The sequence below is a fragment of the Ascaphus truei genome, chromosome 2, assembly GCF_040206685.1.
Source record: "Ascaphus truei isolate aAscTru1 chromosome 2, aAscTru1.hap1, whole genome shotgun sequence".
In the NCBI taxonomy this organism is placed as follows: domain Eukaryota; kingdom Metazoa; phylum Chordata; class Amphibia; order Anura; family Ascaphidae; genus Ascaphus; species Ascaphus truei.
Window position 1 is genome coordinate 271,013,352 of NC_134484.1, and position 21,716 is coordinate 271,035,067.

The 21,716-nt window shown below is 46.7% G+C and overlaps 1 protein-coding gene across 2 annotated transcripts in view; it reads left to right on the top strand.

Annotated features, from left to right (window-relative positions):
- The window catches only part of ANKRD33B (ankyrin repeat domain 33B), a 111,999-nt gene that overhangs the window by 79,163 nt on the left and 11,120 nt on the right, over nucleotides 1-21,716 (top strand). For both annotated transcript variants that reach the window (XM_075586227.1, XM_075586226.1), the window contains exon 2: nucleotides 8,760-8,889. In XM_075586227.1, coding sequence (XP_075442342.1) covers nucleotides 8,760-8,889 — 130 coding nt within the window. The remainder of the gene's footprint in view (nucleotides 1-8,759; nucleotides 8,890-21,716) is intronic.

Below are 21,716 nucleotides of genomic sequence, written 5' to 3' on the forward strand. Positions count from 1 at the left end.
GCTTTACAAACAGCACTTGCTAGATGCAAAACTTTTTTTTTTCTCTTCAGCAAAACATTTTGGTTTTCTGTTTGGGTTCAGGGTGCTATTGCATCCACACTTCGCACATTCTCTGTGTATGCTAGAAGCACAACTGATATACACAGCGGGACAGACTTCACTCATAGCATCTGTACTTTAGTTCAGCTGGGCGGCCATTTTAACCCCCCGCATTTAGTGTCTGCCCGCATTCTCCACCATATGTGACAAACGCCCCTCTTTTGTAGTGCTGACGTCTGTCTGGGTTCTTCCCGACACAGTCTTCTAGGGTTATTTAATACAAAAACAGGATCATGCAAAGTATTAAGCTGCTTAACTCAGGCTTCTGCCTGCTTTATTTTCATCCAAGTAAGGTACTGCAGCTTTAACATGTGTAGGTTAGAGGTACTCAGATACTTTCATTCAGCAGTTCACTCATTTCATTGTTACAGTATTTCCCACACTGTTATTTCAAGTAAAAAGAAACCAAATTATATAAACAAAATCCTATCCCTTTCAGGGATCTAACTACACATAGAATCAGTCTCTCTAACAGCTGCTGGCCAACTAACCTGGTTCCCCAGCTTAAAACAATGCTCTCTCATTTAGGGTCACTTAGATACAGCACAGTCTTTTAGCAACAGCAGTAAACATTTGTTTGGTCTTATCTGTTCGTGGTGGGAACTCGGTCCCGTGTCCAGGCAAATCCTCTGGTACTGTGATACTTGGAGGGGCCGTCAACCCCGAAACTGGAAACAGGGGAGCAGCGATACCCCCAGCCTCCAGGCTCTAAGGAGAGAGAGTCAAATGCAAAACCTCTCTGCTCTAAATACCTGTGCATGTGATTAGAAGAGCAGGTGAGGGAGAACTAGAGCCATTGTAATCTGTGGTCTGGATTTTCCATCCAGCTGCCTGAGTTAATGGGAAGCTGTGGAACGGATCATTTTTAGCTATTCCTGCACTTTCTGCTCTAAAATGGGGCAGAAAGCTGCCTAACATCTTTGGACTATGTCACAATATATATATATATATATATATATATATATATATATATTGTGACAAACGGCTTACTCCGGGGCTCCGCCGTCTGTCCGGGACTGTTAGAACACGGTCTTTTAGGGTAGGTTAAATGATGAGACGTCACGTACTGTTCCTTTAAACAGGCTATGCCTGGTTTATTCAGTCCCAGGCACTGAGACTGCCACAGTTTAAACAGAAAACAAAGCCAAACAAAAAGCTGCTCGTCTGAGCGATAACTTAAACTTAGATGTCCCTGACTCAGAGTTGGAAGTGGCTTGTCCACTTCCACCAACAAAATAAGTACCTTTGCAGTCTTTAGACAAACTAACAGAATGAATGAAGCGATTTGGGAAAGAGGCTTTCTCACCCCTCTGCAGTTCAGCAGCCTTCCAGGCTCTTGGGCGGGGCTCAGAGGAAACAGGAAACAGGTCTTATATACCTGAACTCTAATCAGCATGACAGGTGACAGAAAACAGGCAGCAGACAAACTGTGGAATGGAGTGCCTGTACCACGAGGCTGCCCTGTTCAGCTTAGACAGGACAGAAACTGTTCAGTATCCTGGGAGCCCTGTATATGGAGTTTATTACCAACCCCTGGTTTCTGTCACATATCCTCCCCCCCAGCTCAGACCTCGAGGGGTGAGCGACCATGGATATTAGGGAGTGCATCCTTGACAACCCGTCGGCATTGCCATGTTTGTGCCCCGACCTGTGTTCCACAGAAAATTTAAAGGGCTGTAGGCTTAGGAACACCTGGTCACCCTAGCGTTCTTCTCCCTATTTTGACACATCCAGGTAAGGGGTGCATGATCTGTGACCAATCGGAACTTTCTCCCCAACAGATAATACTTGAGTGTCTCTACAGCCCACTTTATTGCGAGACACTCTTTCTCGACTATGGAGTAATTTTTCTCCTGGGGATTTAGTTTCCTACTTAAATAAAGGATGGGGTGCTCCTCCCCTTGAGACTCCTGGGAGAGTACCGCCCCCAGCCCTACCTCAGATGCGTCGGTTTGGACTACGAACTCTTTGGAGAAGTCAGGTGTGACCAACACTGGTTGGGCACAGAGAGCTTCTTTCAGGCTTCTAAAGGCCTGTTCGGCTTCGGGGGACCACTTTACCATTAGCGGTCCTCTTGCTTTTGTGAGGTCGGTTAGTGGGGTTGCCTTAGTTGCAAAATTGGGAATAAACCTCCTATAGTAGCCAATTAACCCCAAAAAGGTCCTTACTTGTTTTTTTGTGACTGGCCTTGGCCAATTTTGTATCGCCTCTACTTTGAGTGTTTGTGGTTTGAGTAACCCTCTACCAATAGAATACCCCAGATACTTGGCCTCCTCCAGACCAATAGTGCATTTAGCGGGGTTAGCAGTTAGTCCAGCAGACCGAACTGCGTCGAGCACAGCTTGGACCTTTGGAAGGTGGGACTGCCAATCTTCACTATGGATTACCACATCATCCAGGTAGGCGGCAGCGTACCGAACATGTGGTTTTAAAATTTTATCCATCATTCTTTGGAATGTGGCGGGAGCTCCATGTAAGCCAAAAGGCAGCACCTTATATTGAAAGAGGCCGTCTGGGGTTGAGAAGGCTGTTTTTTCTTTTGCCCTTTCTGTGAGGGGAACCTGCCAGTACCCTTTTGTTAGGTCTAGGGTTGTGAGATATCGGGCTTTGCCCAGTCTCTCTACAAGTTCATCCACCCTGGGCATAGGATAAGTATCAAATTTTGACACCGCGTTTAGTTTCCGGTAGTCATTACAAAACCTTGTTGTACCGTCTGGCTTTGGGACTAAAACTATAGGGCTGTTCCACCCACTTTGGGATTCCTCAATTACGCCTAGTTTTAGCATTTTTTTAACCTCTAAACTTATAGCCTCTCTCTTGGCCTCTGGGATTCGGTACGGTTTAAGGTTAACTCGGACCCCCGGTTCAGAGACTATGTCATGTTTAATTACGTTAGTTTTACCTGGCTGTGTAGAGAAGATTTCTTTGTTCCTTCTCACTAAACTCTGGACCTCTCGTTTCTGATGCACGGACAGTGTTTCAGCTATGCTAACCTCTGGGTCAGTTTCTTGATTCTCTGACGGACCTGGGGGTACTAGGGTTAACAAGACCTCTCTATCTTTCCAGGGCTTGAGTAGGTTTATATGGTAAATTTGCTCAGGTTTCCTCCTACCTGGCTGCCTTACCCTATAATTTACTTCTCCCACTCTTTCCAAGACCTCATATGGCCCATGCCATTTAGCAAGGAATTTACTCTCCACGGTGGGAACCAGAACTAGTACCCTATCACCTGGAAAAAAAATTCTGACCCTAGCACCCTTATTATACGTATTCCTTTGTGCTTCTTGAGCTTTCTCCATGTGTTCCCTCACTATGGGTAGGACTGCAGCAATGCGGTCCTGCATTTGGGCAACATGCTCTATTACACTTCTGTAAGGGGTAACCTCGTGTTCCCAAGTTTCTTTGGCTATATCCAGTAAGCCCCTTGGATGTCGGCCATACAATAGTTCAAACGGGGAGAAGCCTGTGGATGACTGGGGAACTTCCCTAATGGCAAATAACAGGTATGGTAACAAACAGTCCCAGTTTTTCCCATCCTTATCGACCGCCCGGCGTAACATGCTCTTTAAGGTTTTATTGAACCTTTCCACTAAACCATCTGTTTGTGGATGATAGACTGAGGTTCTGAGATGCTTGATTTTTAGGAGTTTGCATAGCTCTTTTGTTACTTGGGACATAAATGGTGTTCCCTGGTCAGATAAGATCTCTTTAGGAATTCCGACCCGGGAAAACAGAAGTACTAATTCTTTTGCTATGTTTTTAGCAGAGGTGCTACGTAGGGGAACTGCCTCCGGATATCGGGTAGCATAATCTAATATTACCAATATATGCTGATGTCCCCTAGCAGACTTTATTAGGGGTCCTACTAGATCCATAGCAATCCGGTCAAATGGTACCTCTATTATGGGAAGGGGTACCAATGGGCTGCGGTATGCTTTGAACGGGGCGGTGATCTGACATTCTGGGCATGAGGAACAATAGTTTGTAATTTCTGCCAGAACCCCAGGCCAATAAAAGCTTCGGAGAACCTTTTCTTTTGTCTTTTCCACCCCTAGGTGTCCCCCCAATGGATGACTATGTGCGAGGTGTAATACTACGTTACGGAATGTCCGTGGTACCAACAATTGTTTAGTTGTAACTGATTTTCTTTTATCAACCCGATATACTAGGTCGTTCTCTACCTCGAAGTAGGGGTAAGCAAGTGACCTATCTGGTTGGCCATGAGTACTATTCTGGTCCCGTATATTTCCCCTTGCTACCGCTAATGTGGGGTCCTCCCACTGGGCCTTCTTAAAACTCCCAGGACTGACCTCTAGGTCAGCGAGGGTCTTATCCTGTACTGGGGTGGTAAGTGCCTGATCAACATCTTGATTTGGGGTATTCCCTACCAAAGTAGTGATGGGGAAGGTAATTTCACAGCACTCCTCCTTTTCCCCCTTCTTATTTGGGCCCTCGTCAACCTCCATTTCTGAAAAAGGGAAAGGATTTGTTTCTTCTAACACTTCGTTATGGTCTGCTATTGAACTCTGGGCGCTATTCTGAGCTGGGGACCACATTTTTAGAAAATGGGGAAAGTCGGTCCCTATTAACACATCATGTGCCAGTTTGGGTACAACACCCACCTTGAAATCTAAAGAACCAAATTCTGTTTCAAAAAAAACATCAACAGTGGAATATTCATGATTATCCCCATGTATACAACAAATTGCCACTCTTTGTGAACTGTTTACCTGTTTCTTCTTAATGGGCAATAGGTATTCGGACACTAGAGAAGTGCCCGAACCCTCTTACCATTAACCTTTACAAATGCCCACAGATGGTTATTCAAGGGGTCCTCTGGGCTAGGGCCCATACATTGGGACAACAGCGAATAAGGTTCCACGCTGTTGCATTGCATGGTCTCATCATTTAGTGGGCAGATTTTTGCTGTGTGGCCCCTCTCATGACAATTTACACATTTAGGTACATAGTCTGTGTCCCACTTAGAGCCTTTTCCCGGCTCCCCATGTTGGCTATTGCCCTTAGTGTGCGAACCACTGTTGCTGGAGCGGCGTGAAGGTGGTCGCCGCTCTTCAGCGCCCCTTAACCCCGGTACCCTTTTACCGTCTCTGGAAGAGTCCTGGAACCTCGGATAGTGGGGTTGCTCCACGACTGTGGGTTGCGGGTGCTCTTCTGCTGCACTGTACCTTTCTACAAGGGCCACAAGCTCATCCGCATTGTGGGGGTCACTCCGACTGACCCAACGGCGTAAGGCAGAGGGAAGTTTCCTCAAGAACTGGTCCATGACCAACCGTTCCACGATGTGGCTTGCTGAGTTGATCTCGGGTTGTAGCCACTTCCGGGCGAGGTGGATGAGGTCATACATCTGGCTTCGGGTGGCTTTATCCATCGTGAAGGACCATGCGTGAAACCTTTGGGCACGAACAGCCGTGGTTACGCCGAGGCGGGCGAGGATCTCGAACTTCAATTTTGCATAGACGTTAGCTTCGGCTGGCTCTAGATCAAAGTAAGCCTTCTGGGGTTCGCCGCTTAGGAAGGGTGCGATTAGACCAGCCCACTCAGCTTCTGGCCATCCCTCTCTCTGTGCCGTGCGTTCAAACGTGAGAAGATAGGCTTCCACATCATCCGAGGGTCCCATCTTCTGAAGGTAGTGGCTTGCCCTGGTCATTTTCGGAACTGGGGCTGCCTCTGCCAGTGGAAGGTTACTGATAGTCCCCCTCAGGATCTCGAGTTCCTGCTGTAAGCCCTGAGCTAACCGCTTTTGCTCCTCTCTCAGCAGGCGGTTTGTCTCTTGCTGGTTTGCATTAGTCTCTTGCTGGGCTATTAACAGCTGTCGCTGGGTTTCACTCGCCTGTTGCTGGGCTTCATTCGCGTCTTTCTGGACAGCGACATTGCGTACCAGCGCACTCACCACGTCTTCCATCTTGTTTGGAGAGAGAGAAAAAAAACCTTCTTTTTTTTTTTTTTTTTTTTTTTTTAAAGTTCTTTAACCCCCAGACCTTTCAGTGTTCTGCCCGCATTCTCCACCATATGTGACAAACGGCTTACTCCGGGGCTCCGCCGTCTGTCCGGGACTGTTAGAACACGGTCTTTTAGGGTAGGTTAAATGATGAGACGTCACGTACTGTTCCTTTAAACAGGCTATGCCTGGTTTATTCAGTCCCAGGCACTGAGACTGCCACAGTTTAAACAGAAAACAAAGCCAAACAAAAAGCTGCTCGTCTGAGCGATAACTTAAACTTAGATGTCCCTGACTCAGAGTTGGAAGTGGCTTGTCCACTTCCACCAACAAAATAAGTACCTTTGCAGTCTTTAGACAAACTAACAGAATGAATGAAGCGATTTGGGAAAGAGGCTTTCTCACCCCTCTGCAGTTCAGCAGCCTTCCAGGCTCTTGGGCGGGGCTCAGAGGAAACAGGAAACAGGTCTTATATACCTGAACTCTAATCAGCATGACAGGTGACAGAAAACAGGCAGCAGACAAACTGTGGAATGGAGTGCCTGTACCACGAGGCTGCCCTGTTCAGCTTAGACAGGACAGAAACTGTTCAGTATCCTGGGAGCCCTGTATATGGAGTTTATTACCAACCCCTGGTTTCTGTCACAATATATATATATATATCGCCGGAAGAAGAGATCAGTGTATCTCGAAAGCTCGCACAAATAAAAGCATTTCGTTAGCCACAGAACGGTATCATCTATTTATTTTTTGATTATATATATATAACCCCAACAACACCTATACCCCCCTAACATACAGTATAGTAATGGGCACAATTACTATTATCCACAAATGGATAATAGTGAATGTTCCAATTTAAAATACATAAACAACAATAAATACATTAAATACATATAGCACTCACCCATGTCCGCTTCTGCAAAACAGAAACAAGAATAAAAACATCCAATGTAATGTCCCCTAACCCCTTTATCACCATAGCGGTTATTAACCGCTACAGTCATTAAGGGGTTAACCCACCCTCACCCACCACTCGGGAGTACTACATACCCTCCCACACTAACCCCCCACCCCGTGAGGCCTAACCACCCTCACCCACTACCCACAAGGGAGGCCTACCACATACCCTTGGGGCCAATACCCCCTCCCCCCACCCCAACACATACAGTACAATAATGTGCCAAATAACTATTATCCAGACAGGGATAATACATTATTTGGCCATTATTAAACACATTAACTAGCATAGTAAAATAAAGAAAATTCTACTGACCTCATCAAGAAGAAGGCCCCGTCGCCAGCATCATCCTTGTCGTCCGTTGCCAAAATAATACATAGCCAATACATTGCAATGACATTCACATATCAATGAACCCCTTAATCACCTTATCGGGTACTATTACGACTTCACGCATGCGCACGAGGAGGCCGCCTTGAGCGCGAGCTAATATTGCGGCCATTCAAGTGTCGGAGGCAATCTCTGGGACTTATACAGATGAATTTGACCTTTGATATCTCTGGTTTCCTGGTAGCAGCCCTACAGCCCTGAGGGAGCTTTGATCTGTGGACTCCTGATGCAGAGAAACCGGATGGTGGTGAATTATTCACAAATTGCCTGATTTGTTTTTACTCTTGTGAGTGCATTTCCTCCCCCCCCTCCCCCTCCTTTTTACCATTAAATGTACTATTTTACGCTATGGGGCGTGCGCTCTCTCCTCTTTTTTTCTTTTAGATTTCCATTGGAAGTGGTTCATCCATTTTGAGAGCAGCCGGAGACCCCCATATCAGCACCAATTGTCTACTATTTATGGACTGGTTTAAAAGGACTGGTTGGACCTTTTTTTTCTTTTTCTTTTTCTCATGCACATTTTCTCACATTTGTGCACATATTTATATCATTTTATTGTGGAATTTACTGTGTTGTATGTTTAAATATCACTTCATTATTGCACATCATTTAAAATCTGTATTTTTAAATGCAGTTTTACATGGTATAGTTGCACTATTAGATAACTTTAGTCACTATTAAGGTTTATATTTACCAATACCTTGGCGCTACTTTATTTGTTCTTCATATATATATATACACACACACATATACACATATACTTATACACATACATGGCTCTTTTTCTGGGGTTACGCAGGAATACGCTGTATCCACACCTTTTTTATATGGCTACTGGGTAAGCTATTAACACAGTAGCAGTCTGCTCTTGCGGGAGAGCACATACACATTCGCAGACAGCTACTGTGTTAATTGCTTCATCAATAATTAAGTTGGGAAAACTGTGTGCTTAATCATAGTTTACAGCTAAATGTTTCAGTGTCAGACCTGTAGCAAATAAAAATACCACTTACTGTATGAGCACATTCACGTCTCAGAAAGGGCCACAAACCTGTTTTTCCCCATTATCTCTTAGCATCCAATGGTTCCACTGCAGCCAGGGATTCTGGGTAATGACCTGCAAATAAGCACTGACTGTGTGTCACCTGTTGCTTCTTATCCATTTTAACATGGATTCCTATGAGCTTATGCCTGTCATATTACACAGCTTTTTCAGCACACCTGGGTTAAAAAGTGCATTGCCAGTAAACGACTCACAGACAGCTGTTTTTACCTTTTGGGTCTCATCAGTGTGAGGATTGTTTGTCAGACCTCAATCCTAAAATGTATTATTCTCTTCTGTATTCATAGACTGGCCTTCTGGTCGCATGTTATCAAGGTTACGTGGATATTGTAATAGCCTTATCCCAGTGCCCTCATATTGATGTGAATTGGCAGGATAACGAGGGGAACACCGCTATAATTACAGCCACACAAGCAGGTAAGATGTTATTATTTTATTTGAATAAATAGGGTAATTTGTGCTGCTTTAAGAGCTTACTACAGCTTAAATGAACAGACCAAATCCGGAAATGCACAGCATTCATATGTATTTCATGCCCAGGAAGTAAATACTGTACATCACATAACATGAGGATACATGCTGTATGTATCAAGATTACTATATTTTGCCTCATGTCAGTTTGTGCTGACCAAGGGGTCTGTTTGTGAAAGTCACTAGGTTGCAAATCTGAGGCAAAACTATTGCAAATGCATTGCCCAGATATTTCACCGAATAAAAAAACCATTGCTTTCAATATGAATCATTCTCTTTAATAACACTGATGCAGTTTTTTGCTCCAATATTGCAACTGGGACACTTGATAAATAAACCCATATATCTATAAACCTATCTTTTTTTTTTACATTTCTTTCATTGAAGGCACAGAACTGAATGCCCTCTTAACTTGATGGATTTACTTGATACAAATAAACTGGAAAATTACAGTTGTGTGAAAAAGAAAGTACACCCTCTTTGAATTCTATGGTTTTACATACTATATCAGGACATAATAATAATCATCTGTTCCTTAGCAGGTCTTAAAATTAGTTAAATACAACCCCAGATGAACAACAACACATGACATATTACACCGTGTCATGATTTATTTAACAAAAATAAAGCCAAAATGGAGAAGCCATGTGTGAAAAACTAAGTATACCTTATGATTCAATAGCTTGTAGGTTTGTAGGTTCAATAGCTTTGTATGATTCAATTACCTTTAGCAGTAATAACTTGAAGTAATTGTTTTCTGTATGACTTTATCAATCTCTCACATCGTTGTGGAGGAATTTTGGCCCACTCTTCTTTACAATGTTGCTTCACTTCATTGAGGTTTGTGGGCATTTGTTTATGCACAGCTCTCTTAAGCCACAGCATTTCAATCGGGTTGATGTCTGGAATTTGACTGGGCCATTGAAACACCTTGATTCTTTTCTTTTCCAGCCATTCTGTTGTAGATTTGCTGGTGTGCTTGGGATCATTGTCCTGTTGCATGACCCAATTTCGGCCAAGCTTTAGCTGTCGGACAGATGGCCTCACATTTGACTCTAGAATACTTTGGTATACAGAGGAGTTCATGGTCGCCAAATGACTGCAAGGTTCCCAGGTCCTGTGGCTGCAAAAACAAGCCCAAATCATCACCACTCCACCACCATGCTTGACAGTTGGTATGAGGTGTTTGTGCTGATATGCTGTGTTTGGTTTTCGCCAAACATGGCACTGTGCTTTACGGCCAAACATCTCCACTTTGGTCTCGTCTGTCCAAAGGACATTGTTCCAGAAGTCTTGTGGTTTGTTCAGATGCAACTTTGCAAACCTAAGCCATGCTGCCATGTTCTTTTTAGAGAGAAGAGGCTTTCTCCTGGCAACGCTTCCAAACAAACCATACTGGTTCAGTCTTTTCTATTTGTACTGTCATGAACTTTAACATTTAACATGTTAACTGAGGCCTGTAGAGTCTGAGATTGTATTGTATTGTATGTCTTTATTTATATAGCGCCATTAATGTACATAGCGCTTCACAGTAGTAATACATGTGGTAATCAAATAAATAGCAGGTCATGGGAATAAGTGCTTTAGACAGAAAAGTAACATTAAGGAAGAGGAGTCCCTGCCCCGGGGAGCTTACAGTCTAATTGGTAAGTAGGGAGAACGTACAGAGACAGTAGGAGGGAGTTCTGGTAAGTGTGTCTGCAGGGGGCCAAGCTTTATGTATCTGTGTTCAGAATATCCACAGTGCTATTCATATGCTTCTTTAAGCAAATGTGTCTTAAGGTGGGTCTTAAAGATGGATAGACAGGGTGCTAGTCGGGTACTGAGGGGAAGGGCATTCCAGAGGTGTGGGGCAGTCAGTGAAAAGGGTTTAAGGCGGGAGAGGGCTTTAAATACAAAGGGGGTAGAAAGAAGACATCCTTGAGAAGAACGCAAGAGTCTGGATGGTGCATAACGAGAAATTAGGGCTGAGATGTAAGTAGGGGCAGAAGAGTGTAAAGCTTTAAAAGTGAGGAGAAGAAAGGAATGTGAGATGCAGGATTTGATCGGAAGCCAGGAGAGGGATTTCATGAGGGGAGATGCTGAGACAGATCTAGGAAAGAGTAGAGTGATTCTTTAGCAGCGTTTAGGATAGATTGTAGTGGAGACAGGTGAGAGGCAGGAAGGCCGGACAGCAGGAGGTTACAGTAATCAAGACGGGAGAGAATGAGGGCATGAGTCAGAGTTTTAGCAGTCGAGCAACAGAGGAAAGGGCGTATCTTTGTTATATTGCGGAGGAAAAAGCGACATGTTTTAGAAATGTTTTGAATGTGAGGGGCGAATGTGACCCCTAGGCAGCGTGCTTGGGCTACTGGGTGAATGATCGTAGTTCCAACAGTAATGTGGAAGGAGGTAGTAGGGCCAGGTTTGGGAGGAAGTATGAGGAGCTCTGTTTTAGCCATGTTGAGTTTAAGGTGGCAGAGGGCCATCCAGGATGATATAGCAGAGAGACATTCAGAAACTTTGGTTTGTACAGCAGGTGTAAGGTCGGGTGTTGAAAAGTATATTTGTGTGTCATCAGCATAGAGGTGATAATTAAACCCAAAAGATGTTATTAGGTCACCTAGAGAGAGTGTGTACAGAGAAAAGAGAAGAGGTCCCAGGACAGAGCCCTGGAGTACCCCCACAGAGAGATCAATAGAGGAGGAGGAGGTATTAACAGAAGAGACACTGAAAGTACGATGGGAGAAGTAGGATGAGATCCAGGATAGAGCTTTGTTCTGAATACCAAGAGTATGGAGAATGTGAAGGAGAAGAGGGTGGTCCACGGTGTCAAATGCTGCAGAGAGGTCGAGTAATATGAGCAGAGTGTAATGACCTCTCTCTTTGGCAGCATGGATGGTCGTTAGTTATTTTAGTGAAGGCTGTTTCCGTGGAGTAAGCAGTGCGGAAGCCAGATTGTAGAGAGTCTAGGAGAGAATAGGTGTGGAGAAAATGGAGCAAGCGAGAGAATACAAGACGTTCAAGGAGTTTAGAGGCAAAAGGCAGGAGGGAGACAGGTCAATAGTTAGAAAGACAGGTAGTGTCAAGCTTTCTGTTTTTGAGTAATGGTATGACTGTTGCATGTTTGAATGAGGATGGAAAGGTTCCAGAGCAGAGGGAGGAGTTAAAAATGTGTGTGAGCGTAGGGATTATAGTAGCAGCAAGAGGTTTTAGGAGATGGGAGGGAATGGGGTCAAGAGGGCAAGTGGTAAAGGGAGAAGAGACGATCAACAGCGACACATCCTCCTCTGAGACAGTGGAAAAAGAGTCAAGGAAGGCAGGAGGAGAGTTAGGAAGAGGTGTAGGATGGGAGGAAGAAACAGAGGGGATGTTCTGACGTATGGATTCCACCTTTTCCTTAAAATAGTCAGCAAAGTCCTGAGCGGAGATGGAGGAAGGAGAGGCAGCTGAGGGTGGTTTGAGTAGAGTATCAAAGACAGAGAACAGTTGGCGTGGGTTAGACTTGTGCATGTTAATTAGTGAAGAATAGTAGGCTTGTTTAGCTTGCGTGTGGGCAGAGTTGAAACAGGATAGCATAAATTTGTAGTGAAGGAAGTTTGCGAGAGTATGAGATTTCCTCCAGAAGCGTTCAGAGGAACGAGTGGAGGAATGCAGCATGCGCATGTGGGAATTTAGCAAGGGTCTAGGGTTAGATGGGCGTGGGTGAGAGAGAGAAAGCGGGGCATGTAGATCAAGAGAGGAGGACAAGGCAGAGTTGTAGTTCCTGACCAGGTTGTCAGGGTCTGTAGCAGAGCTGAGAAAGGAGAGGGAGGAGCGTTAAGTGGACTCAAAGTCAGGTAAGTGAATAGAGCGCAGGTTTCTGCAGAACCGGGGGGTAGATGGAGGTGGAGAAGGGGAGAAGCGAGATAGCGAGAATGAGATGAGGTGATGGTCAGAGAGAGGAAAAGGGGAAATGGAGAAATCGGAGAGAGAAGTTTTTAGTGAAAACCAGGTCTAAGTAGTGGCCATCCTTGTGGGTGCTGGCTGCAGTCCACTGTTGAAGGCCAAAAGAAGAGGTTAGAGAAAGAAAGCGAGAAGCCCAAGGGAGAGAGGGGTCATCAATGTGGCAATTGAAGTCCCCAAGGAGAAGAACAGGGGAGTCTGAGGAGGGAAAGAAAGAGAGCCAGGATTCAAAGTGAGAGAGAAAGGCAGAAGGGGGTTGAGTAGAGGTAGGTGGGCGATAGATGACAGCCACATGGACAGGGAGAGGAGAGAAGATCTGGACAGTGTGAGCCTCAAAGGAGGGAAAAGCAAGAGATGGAGGAATAGGAAGGGTTCGGTAACGGCAGAGAGAGGAGAGCAGGAGCCCCACGCCTCCACCCCTGCCATCAGTGCACGGAGTGTGGGAGAAGGAAAGGCCACCATAGGAGAGGGCAGCTTCCAGAGCAGTCAGACTGAGTGAGCCAGGTCTCAGTTATTGCAAATAGGAGCAGAGAGTGAGAGAGAAAAAAGTCATGTACAGAGAGGAACTTGTTAGAAAGGAAGCGAGCATTCCAAAGGGCACAGGAGAAAGGGAGAGAGGAGGGAGGGTGGCAGGGGATGGGTATGAGGTTGGAGGGGTTGACACCAGAAGGAGTAGAGATGTAACTCTTGTTTTTTTTGCAATTTCTCTGAGCATTGCACGGTCTGACCTTGGGGTGAATTTGATGGGACATTCACTCCTGGGAAGATTGGCAACTGTCTTGAATGTTTTCCACTTTTGAATCATCTTTCTCACTGTAGAATTATGGACTTTAAATTGTTTGGAAATGCCCTTATAACCCTTCCCAGATTGATGGGCAGCAACAATTGCTTCTCTAAGACAATTGCTGATGTGATCACACTTGTTGATGATCAATTAATCAAGGGCATTTGATTAGCAGCACCTGTCTGCTACTTAGCATCTTAATTCCTATGGAAGCAGTAAGGGTGTACTTAGATTTTCACACATAGCTTCTCCATTTTGGCTTATTTTTGTTAAATAAATCATGACACAGTGTATTATCTTATGTGTTGTTGTTCATCTGAGGTTGTATTTACCTAATTTTTACACCTGCTAAGGAACAGATGATTGTTATTTTGTCCTGATAAATGTCCTATGTAAAACCATAGAATTCAAAGAGGTTGGGCTTTCTCTTTCACACAAGTGTGTGTGTGTGTGTGTGTGTGTGTGTGTGTGTGTGTGTGTGTGTGTGTGTGTGTGTGTGTGTGTGTGTGTGTGTGTGTGTGTGTGTGTGTGTGTGTGTATATATATATATATGTTCCAAACAAAAAGACTGCGCCTATAAATGGGTATATATATTTAACATAATGGTATTCGTATAAATGAATGAACCTATATTGCCCTTGCTGATATGGGCTATATTGTAACACGTGAATAACCAATGTAATTATAAATGATATATAGCAAAGAATTAAATAGAGTATATGTATATTATCAAAATATATGTGTGTATGTCAATATGATGTCAGTGTGCTTAGTGACTGTCACGCCTGTATGCCCGCAGACCTGGCTAGACCCCAGTACTGAGGTGGGAACGGTATGATACCACACACCCACAGCAGTGGGAGCAAGCCAAGAGTGTGGTATGGCGTTTCTGGGCCTGTTGGAAGAGTTGTTAGTATATACTTGCAACGCTTGGGGATGTCCGTAAGAGTAGTCATGTCCGTGTGCCAATGTTCAGGAGTCCAGAGGTTAGAATCATCAGAGTATAAGCCAGGTCCTAGGAAGCCAGAGGTAAGCGAAGTAGTATGCGTAGCAGGGTTCAAAGGGATACCAGAGCGCAGAGTAGTCCAGATTAAGCAGGGGTCAAAGCCAGGGAAATCCAAGGTAACACAGGAGCAGGAAATCACAGGAACACAAAGGGAGCATAGGTCAGGTACACACAGGGAACCAGGAACTATGCAGAGCGGGGAAGAAGTGGACAGACAGGGGTTATAAAGGAGGGCATACCAATAGGAGAGAGGGGAGGAGGAGAGAGAGAAGTGGGAGACGACAGAGATAGGACAGGGAGAGAAGAGGAGGAGACAGAAGGGGCAGTCAGGGGAATGGCCTGTAAGGCTTGGGAGGCGAAGACCTGGGGAACAGGATAAGAAGAGCCTGTGCACGCGCCCCCTGTAAGCTGGGGATGCGCGCACACAGGTTGCAACACCGAGAGGGACCGCATGGAGCAGGGGAAGACTGCAGGAGGAGCACGGAGCCCAGAGAAGGGGAACGCACGCGCGACAAATGACCGCGAGATGGCATGCAGCGGCAGGGAGGAAGAAGCAGGTGAGCCCGGGGGAGTTTTGGCGGAGCGTGTGTGCGCGCCTTCCGTGGGCTGAGGGAGCGCACGCACCGGACGCGTCAACAGGCGTGCGAAATGCCGCGCCGCGGGCACCACGCAAGGAGGAGGCAACGGGACGGATGGCACCACAGGGGAAGGTAAAACAGCTACCGCGGGGGAGAGGGAGCGGGGAGGATCAAAGCAGGGACTCAGGGAGCGCGTGGGAATGCAAGACGTGCGGGGAACGCGCTGCGGCAAGGGGAGAGAGGTAGAAGGTGAAGGAGAGGATTGGGAAGGAGTAGAAAGGGTAACAGGAGATGGGAGAGAGGGACAAGGAGAGGAAGGAATCTCCTGAGTCGTCACAGTATCCCCCCCTTGAGGATCAATCTCCGAATGATCCAACCACGGCTTAAGGGGGAATTTCTGGTGAAACTGAGAAAGAAACCTTGGGGCATGGATTTGGTGTGCAGGTACCCAGGAACGTTCCTCAGGACCGTAGCCCTTCCAGTGTACTAAAAACTGAAGTCCCTTTTTGGAGAAACGCGAATCGATGAGAGACTGTATTTCGTACTCCTGTTGACCCAGGGTGGACACTGGATTGGGTCTCCAAGAGGGATCTGTGAAATGAGGACTGGACACAAATTCTTTAAGGAGGGAAACATGAAACACTGACAGGATTTTCATTGAGGGGGGAAGATCGAGACGATAGGCTACAGGATTAACCTTCTCTAGGATTTTGAATGGTCCTAAGAATCTAGGGGACAGTTTGGGTGAAGGAGTTTTGAGCCTAATATTTTTGGACGACAGCCAGACCAGATCACCAGGTTTGAAAGAAGGACCCTTTTGGCGGTTACGATCAGCCTTGGTTTTTTGTTTGGCAACCGCAGACTGTAAGGACTTGAGAATCTTTTTCCAGGATTCTTGTAAGTTGGTGATATGAGAGTCGGCTGCAGGAACACCAAAAGGAGAAGGTGAGAGAGGGAGACTACTGGGGTGAAAGCCACAGTTGATAAAGAAAGGAGACTCCTGAGTAGACTCGTTCCTCAAGGAATTAATGGCAAATTCGGCTCATGGTAGAAGATCCACCCAGTTATCTTGTGAGTCAGAAATTAAGCATCTTAGATACTGTTCGAGAGTTTGGTTCATCCTTTCAGTTTGACCGTTGGTTTGTGGATGGTATCCAGAGGAGAACAAGAGGGAGATACCCAATCTTTGAGAGAAGGCCCACCAGAATTTTGAGATGAACTGAGACCCACGGTCTGAGACGATAGAAATGGGAACGCCATGCAGCCTAAAAATCTCTTTGGAGAAGACGTCCGCCAAGGGGGCAGAGTTGGGAAGACCCTTGAGGGGAATAAAGTGAACCTGCTTTTAAAATCTATCAACTACGACCAAAATAGTGTTCATCCCCTTGGAAATAGGTAGTTCAACAATAAAGTCCATCGAAATGTGTTTCCAGAGTTGTTCAGGGATGGGAAGAGGTAGCAGAAGTCCAGAAGGTTTATGATGGAGGGTTTTACTCTGGGCACATACAGGACAGGCGGAAGTAAATTCGAGAATGTCTTGATTCATCTTAGGCCACCAAAAAGTCTGTTTAATGAGATCAGCCGTCCTTTTGAAGCCTGGATGACCAACTGCTCTAGAGGAATGACCCCAAAGTAAGATTTTATGGCGGAAATGTGGAGCTGCGTAAAGACGTCCTTCTGGTACCCTGAACCTGCTGGGAACATGTGCTTGTGCCTTTTGGATCTCATCCAATACATCAAAGTTGTTAGCAGAGATTATGCATTTGGCCGGGAGAATAGGTTCCGAGATTTCTTTAGCCTCACTCTCCGAGGCAAACTGATGAGAAAGGGCGTCCGCTTTAACATTTTTGGTCCCAGGAATATAAGAGATGGTGTAGTTGAAGCGGGAAAAGAAGAGTGACCAGCGAGCCTGGCGGGAGCCCAGGCGACGAGCCCCCTCAATATATAACACATTTTTGTGGTCGGTGAGAATAGCGATCGGTTCTTTGGACCCCTCTAAAAGATGTCTCCATTCCTGGAGAGCCAACTTAATGGCCAAAAGTTCACGATTACCGACATCATAATTTCTTTCTGCTGCTGAGAATTTCCGTGAAAAAAAACCACAAGGATGGAGTTTCTCTTGGGGAGAAGTCCTCTGGGAAAGAACTGCGCCAGCTCCTACGTCTGATTCGTCAACCTCCAAAGTAAAGGGGAGGCAGGTATCCGGATGACGAAGGATGGGGGCAGACATGAACGCCTTCTTGAGAGTCTCAAAGGCTGCAATGGCCTCAGGTGACCAGGATGAGACGTCGGCGCCCTTTTTGGTCAAAGCGGTGATGGGAAGCGCAATGGAAGAATTTTTTTTGATAAACTTCCTGTAATAATTGGCAAAGCCAAGAAAACGTTGCACAGCCTTGAGCGAATTAGGGAGTGGCCAGTCGAGAACCGCCTTCAGCTTCTCTGGGTCCATGGAAAAACCTTGGCTGGAGATGATATAGCTTAGGAAGGCATGGAAGCCTGGTGAAACAGACATTTTTCCATCTTGGCGTAAAGACGGTTGGAACGAAGCCTGGAGAGCACAAGCTTGGTATGTTGAATGTGTTCCTCCAGATTTTTAGAAAAAATAAGAAGGTCGTCTAGATAGACAATGCCACAGTTCCCAATACGTCACGGAAGATGTCGTTCATAAATTCCTGAAACACGGCCAGGGCGTTACACAGCCCAAAGGGCATAACAAGATATTCATAATGTCCAGAACGTGTGTTAAATGCTGTTTTCCACTCGTCTCCCTCCCTTATACGAATAAGATTATAGGCTCCCCTTAAGTCAAGTTTTGAGAAGATAGAGGCCCCTTGGAGACGATCGAACAGTTCAGAAATGAGCGGAAGTGGATACCGTTTTTTCACCGTGATCTTATTGAGACCGCTGAAGTCGATGCATGGCCTCAGTGATCCATCCTTCTTCTTCACAAAGAAAAAGCCAGCCCCAGCAGGAGAGGTGGAGTTGCGGATGAATCCTTTTTCCAGATTTTCCTGAATATAAGTAGTCATGGCCTCGGTCTCCGGGATGGAGAGTGGAAAAGACTTAGACTTCGGCAGAACAGTCCCAGGGGTGAGGTCGACCGGGCAATCGTACGGGCGGTGAGGAGGGAGGACCTCTGCTTGTACCTTGTTGAATACGTCCAAGTACTCATGGTACACGACAGGCAGGGACAAACAATCGGCAGGTACTGAGTCCAGACCAGCAAGCACAACCACGGGAGGATCCGCGGATGTAGTATCTGCAGATGAGGGCCACTGGATAGGCAGAGTACCGGACCAATCAATGCGCGGATTGTGGAGTTGAAGCCAAGGCAATCCTAATATAATTTGTACGGAAGGGGATTGGAAAACGTCAAAGACAATTACCTCCTTGTGACCATCAGCCAGGGTCAAGGTAAGAGCAATAGACTCCCAGATGATGAAAGCCAGCTGGAGTGGTCGTCCGTCGATGGCCTCAAGGCCAACTGGGCTCTTACTTCTGACCATGGGAATTTGATTGTCCAATGCGAACTGCTGGTCCAGGAAATTACCGCCCGATCCGGAATCGATGAATGCTTCGACCTTTACGACAAGGTTGGGACCCTCCAGCGTGGCTGGTAGCATAAACTTGTTTGGGAGAGCTTTGGAAGGAGAGGGGTTAGGAGAGACAGTACCCAGTAGAAGCCCCTCTACCTTTACAGGGTGTGCTCGTTTCCCGGCTTCAAGGGACAATTCTGGAGACGATGTTCCGAGGAAGCAACGTAGAAACACAGCCTGTTCTGGCGCCGCCGCGCTCTCTCAGTTGCCTGGAGTTGTTGACTGCCGACCTGCATAGGTTCCGATGCCTCCAGGACCAGGAGAGGAGTAGCAACTGACCTGTGAGAAACAACAAAGGGAGAAGAACGGGAACAGTGTTTCTCGTGTCGACGCTCCTTCGTGCGCTGATCCATGCGTACGCTCAGGGTGATGAGTTCCTCCAGGGACGTAGGCTGTGCGTGAGTAGCCAGATCGTCTTTCAACGTATCTGAGAGTCCGTGCCAGTACGCAGCGGTGAGAGCCTCATCATTCCATTGTACCTCGGCGGCCAGCGTACGGAAAACGATGGCGTATTTGGCAGCTGAATTTCGACCCTGAGAAACAAGGAAGAGGGAGAAGGCGGCTGTCTCGCGCCGTGCGGGGGTATCAAACATGAGTTGAATAAAGTATAATCTTGCGTTATTTCGCATCTACGCTCCCATAGGGGAGAGGCCCAGGCAAGAGCGTCTCCGGTGAGCAGAGCGTAAATCTAAGCAATTTTAGCACAGCCACTAGGAAACAGAGAGAGGGACATTTCAAACTGCACCTCACATTGGTTTAAGAAACCACGGCAGTTGAGGGGGTTTGCATCATAGCGTTTCGGAGAGGGAATCCGTGGGCAAGGGCTGGCGTAGGAAGTGGCCATTGTTGGCGCAGAAGCCGTGGAACCTTCCTGACGGGCAAAGGTGGCCAATTGCTGGGCATGGACAGCTGATCGCTAACAAAGTGTAAGGCCTCTATGGTAATACTTGTACCCACCTCAGGGGGGTCTTCGTTTGTTGGGCTGTGCATTATGTCACGCCTGTATGCCCGCAGACCTGGCTAGACCCCAGTACTGAGGTGGGAACGGTATGATACCACACACCCACAGCAGTGGGAGCAAACCCGGAGTGTGGTATGGCGTTGCTGGGCCTGTTGGAAGAGTTGTTAGTATATACTTGCAATGCTTGTGGATGTACGTAAGAGTAGTCGTGTCCATGTGCCAATGTTCAGGAGTCCAGAGGTTAGAATCATCAGAGTATAAGCCAGGTCCTAGGAAGCCAGAGGTAAGCAAAGTAGTATGCGTAGCAGGGTTCAAAGGGATACCAGAGAGCAGAGTAGTCCAGGATAAGCAGGGGTAAAAGCCAGGGAAATCCAATGTCACACAGGAGCAGGAAATCACAGGAACACAAAGGGAGCATAGGTCAGGTACACACAGGGAACCAGGAACTATGCAGAGCGGGGAAGAAGTGGACAGACAGGGGTTATAAAGGAGGGCATACCAATAGGAGAGAGGGGAGGAGGAGAGAGAGAAGTGGGAGACGACAGAGATAGGACAGGGAGAGAAGAGGAGGAGACAGAAGGGGCAGTCAGGGGAATGGCCTGTAAGGCTTGGGAGGCGGAGACCTGGGGAACAGGATAAGAAGAGCCTGTGCGCGCGCCCCCTGTAAGCTGGGGATGCGCGCGCACAGGTTGCAACACAGAGAGGGACCGCATGGAGCAGGGAAAGACTGCAGGAGGAGCACGGAGCCCAGAGAAGGGGAACGCGCACGCGACACATGACCGCGAGATGGCATGCAGCGGCAGGGAGGAAGAAGCAGGTGAGCCCGGGGGAGTATTGGCGGAGCGTGTGTGCGCGCCCTCCGTGGGCTGAGGGAGCGCACGCACCGGACGCGTCACCAGGCGTGCGGAACGCCGCGCCGTGGGCACCACGCAAGGAGGAGGCAACGGGACGGATGGCACCACAGGGGAAGGTAAAGCAATTACCGCGGGGGAGAGGGAGCGGGGAGGATCAATGCAGGGACTCAGGGAGCACGTGGGAATGCGAGACCTGCGGGGAACGCGCTGCGGCAAGGGGAGAGAGGTAGAAGGTGAAGGAGAGGAGTGGGAAGGAGTAGAAAGGGTAACAGGAGATGGGAGAGAGGGACAAGGAGAGGAAGGAATCTCCTGAGTCATCACAGTGACCCATTAAATATGGCTATATAATGTGTAAGTGACCGAAATATTGTGAATAGTAAGTACTGCACCGACACACTTTATCCGAGCAAATACCCGGTATGTACCAGGCAGATACCTGGAATGCGCCGCTCCTCACCTCTGACAAGCCCCGTTGCATTTGCCTTCCCAGCCTGGGTTCATGCCTGGCTGATGGGCGGCTGATCTGTTAAATGATAATGATTAGGATTTAATAGGCTGCAATGCTTCGCGTGTCTACCAGATGGCATAAATTCATGAATTGTAATGCAGTATATATATATATACTGTGCAGTATTGCACCCAGCTGGAATAAAATGCTTCAATCCCGGCTTGGAAAATAACTCAATGCACTCGGGCAGAAAACAGTCACAAACCTCAATACACCCGGGTATACCCGAATTCGTGGGACTAGCCGAGCTCGAATAAAGTGTGTCGCCAGTGTATACTGGGGATATACAAATGAATAAAAAACAATATAAAGATATATACACCCTTTATGGATAAAGTCCAACAGATAAATGGATCAGTAGTAAGATGACACTCTAATCAGGATACTGGCGGCCTTCCACATGGAACCAACGAATTCCCAGCAAATCTGTACTAAAACGAAAAAAAGAAAGCGCCCGATCCTAGTGCAATAAGTCTAAAAAATGACATTTAATATCCCATAAAAAATCCAACAAATTCGAACTCATAAACAACAGAAATAAAATGGCATTGTATGAGATATA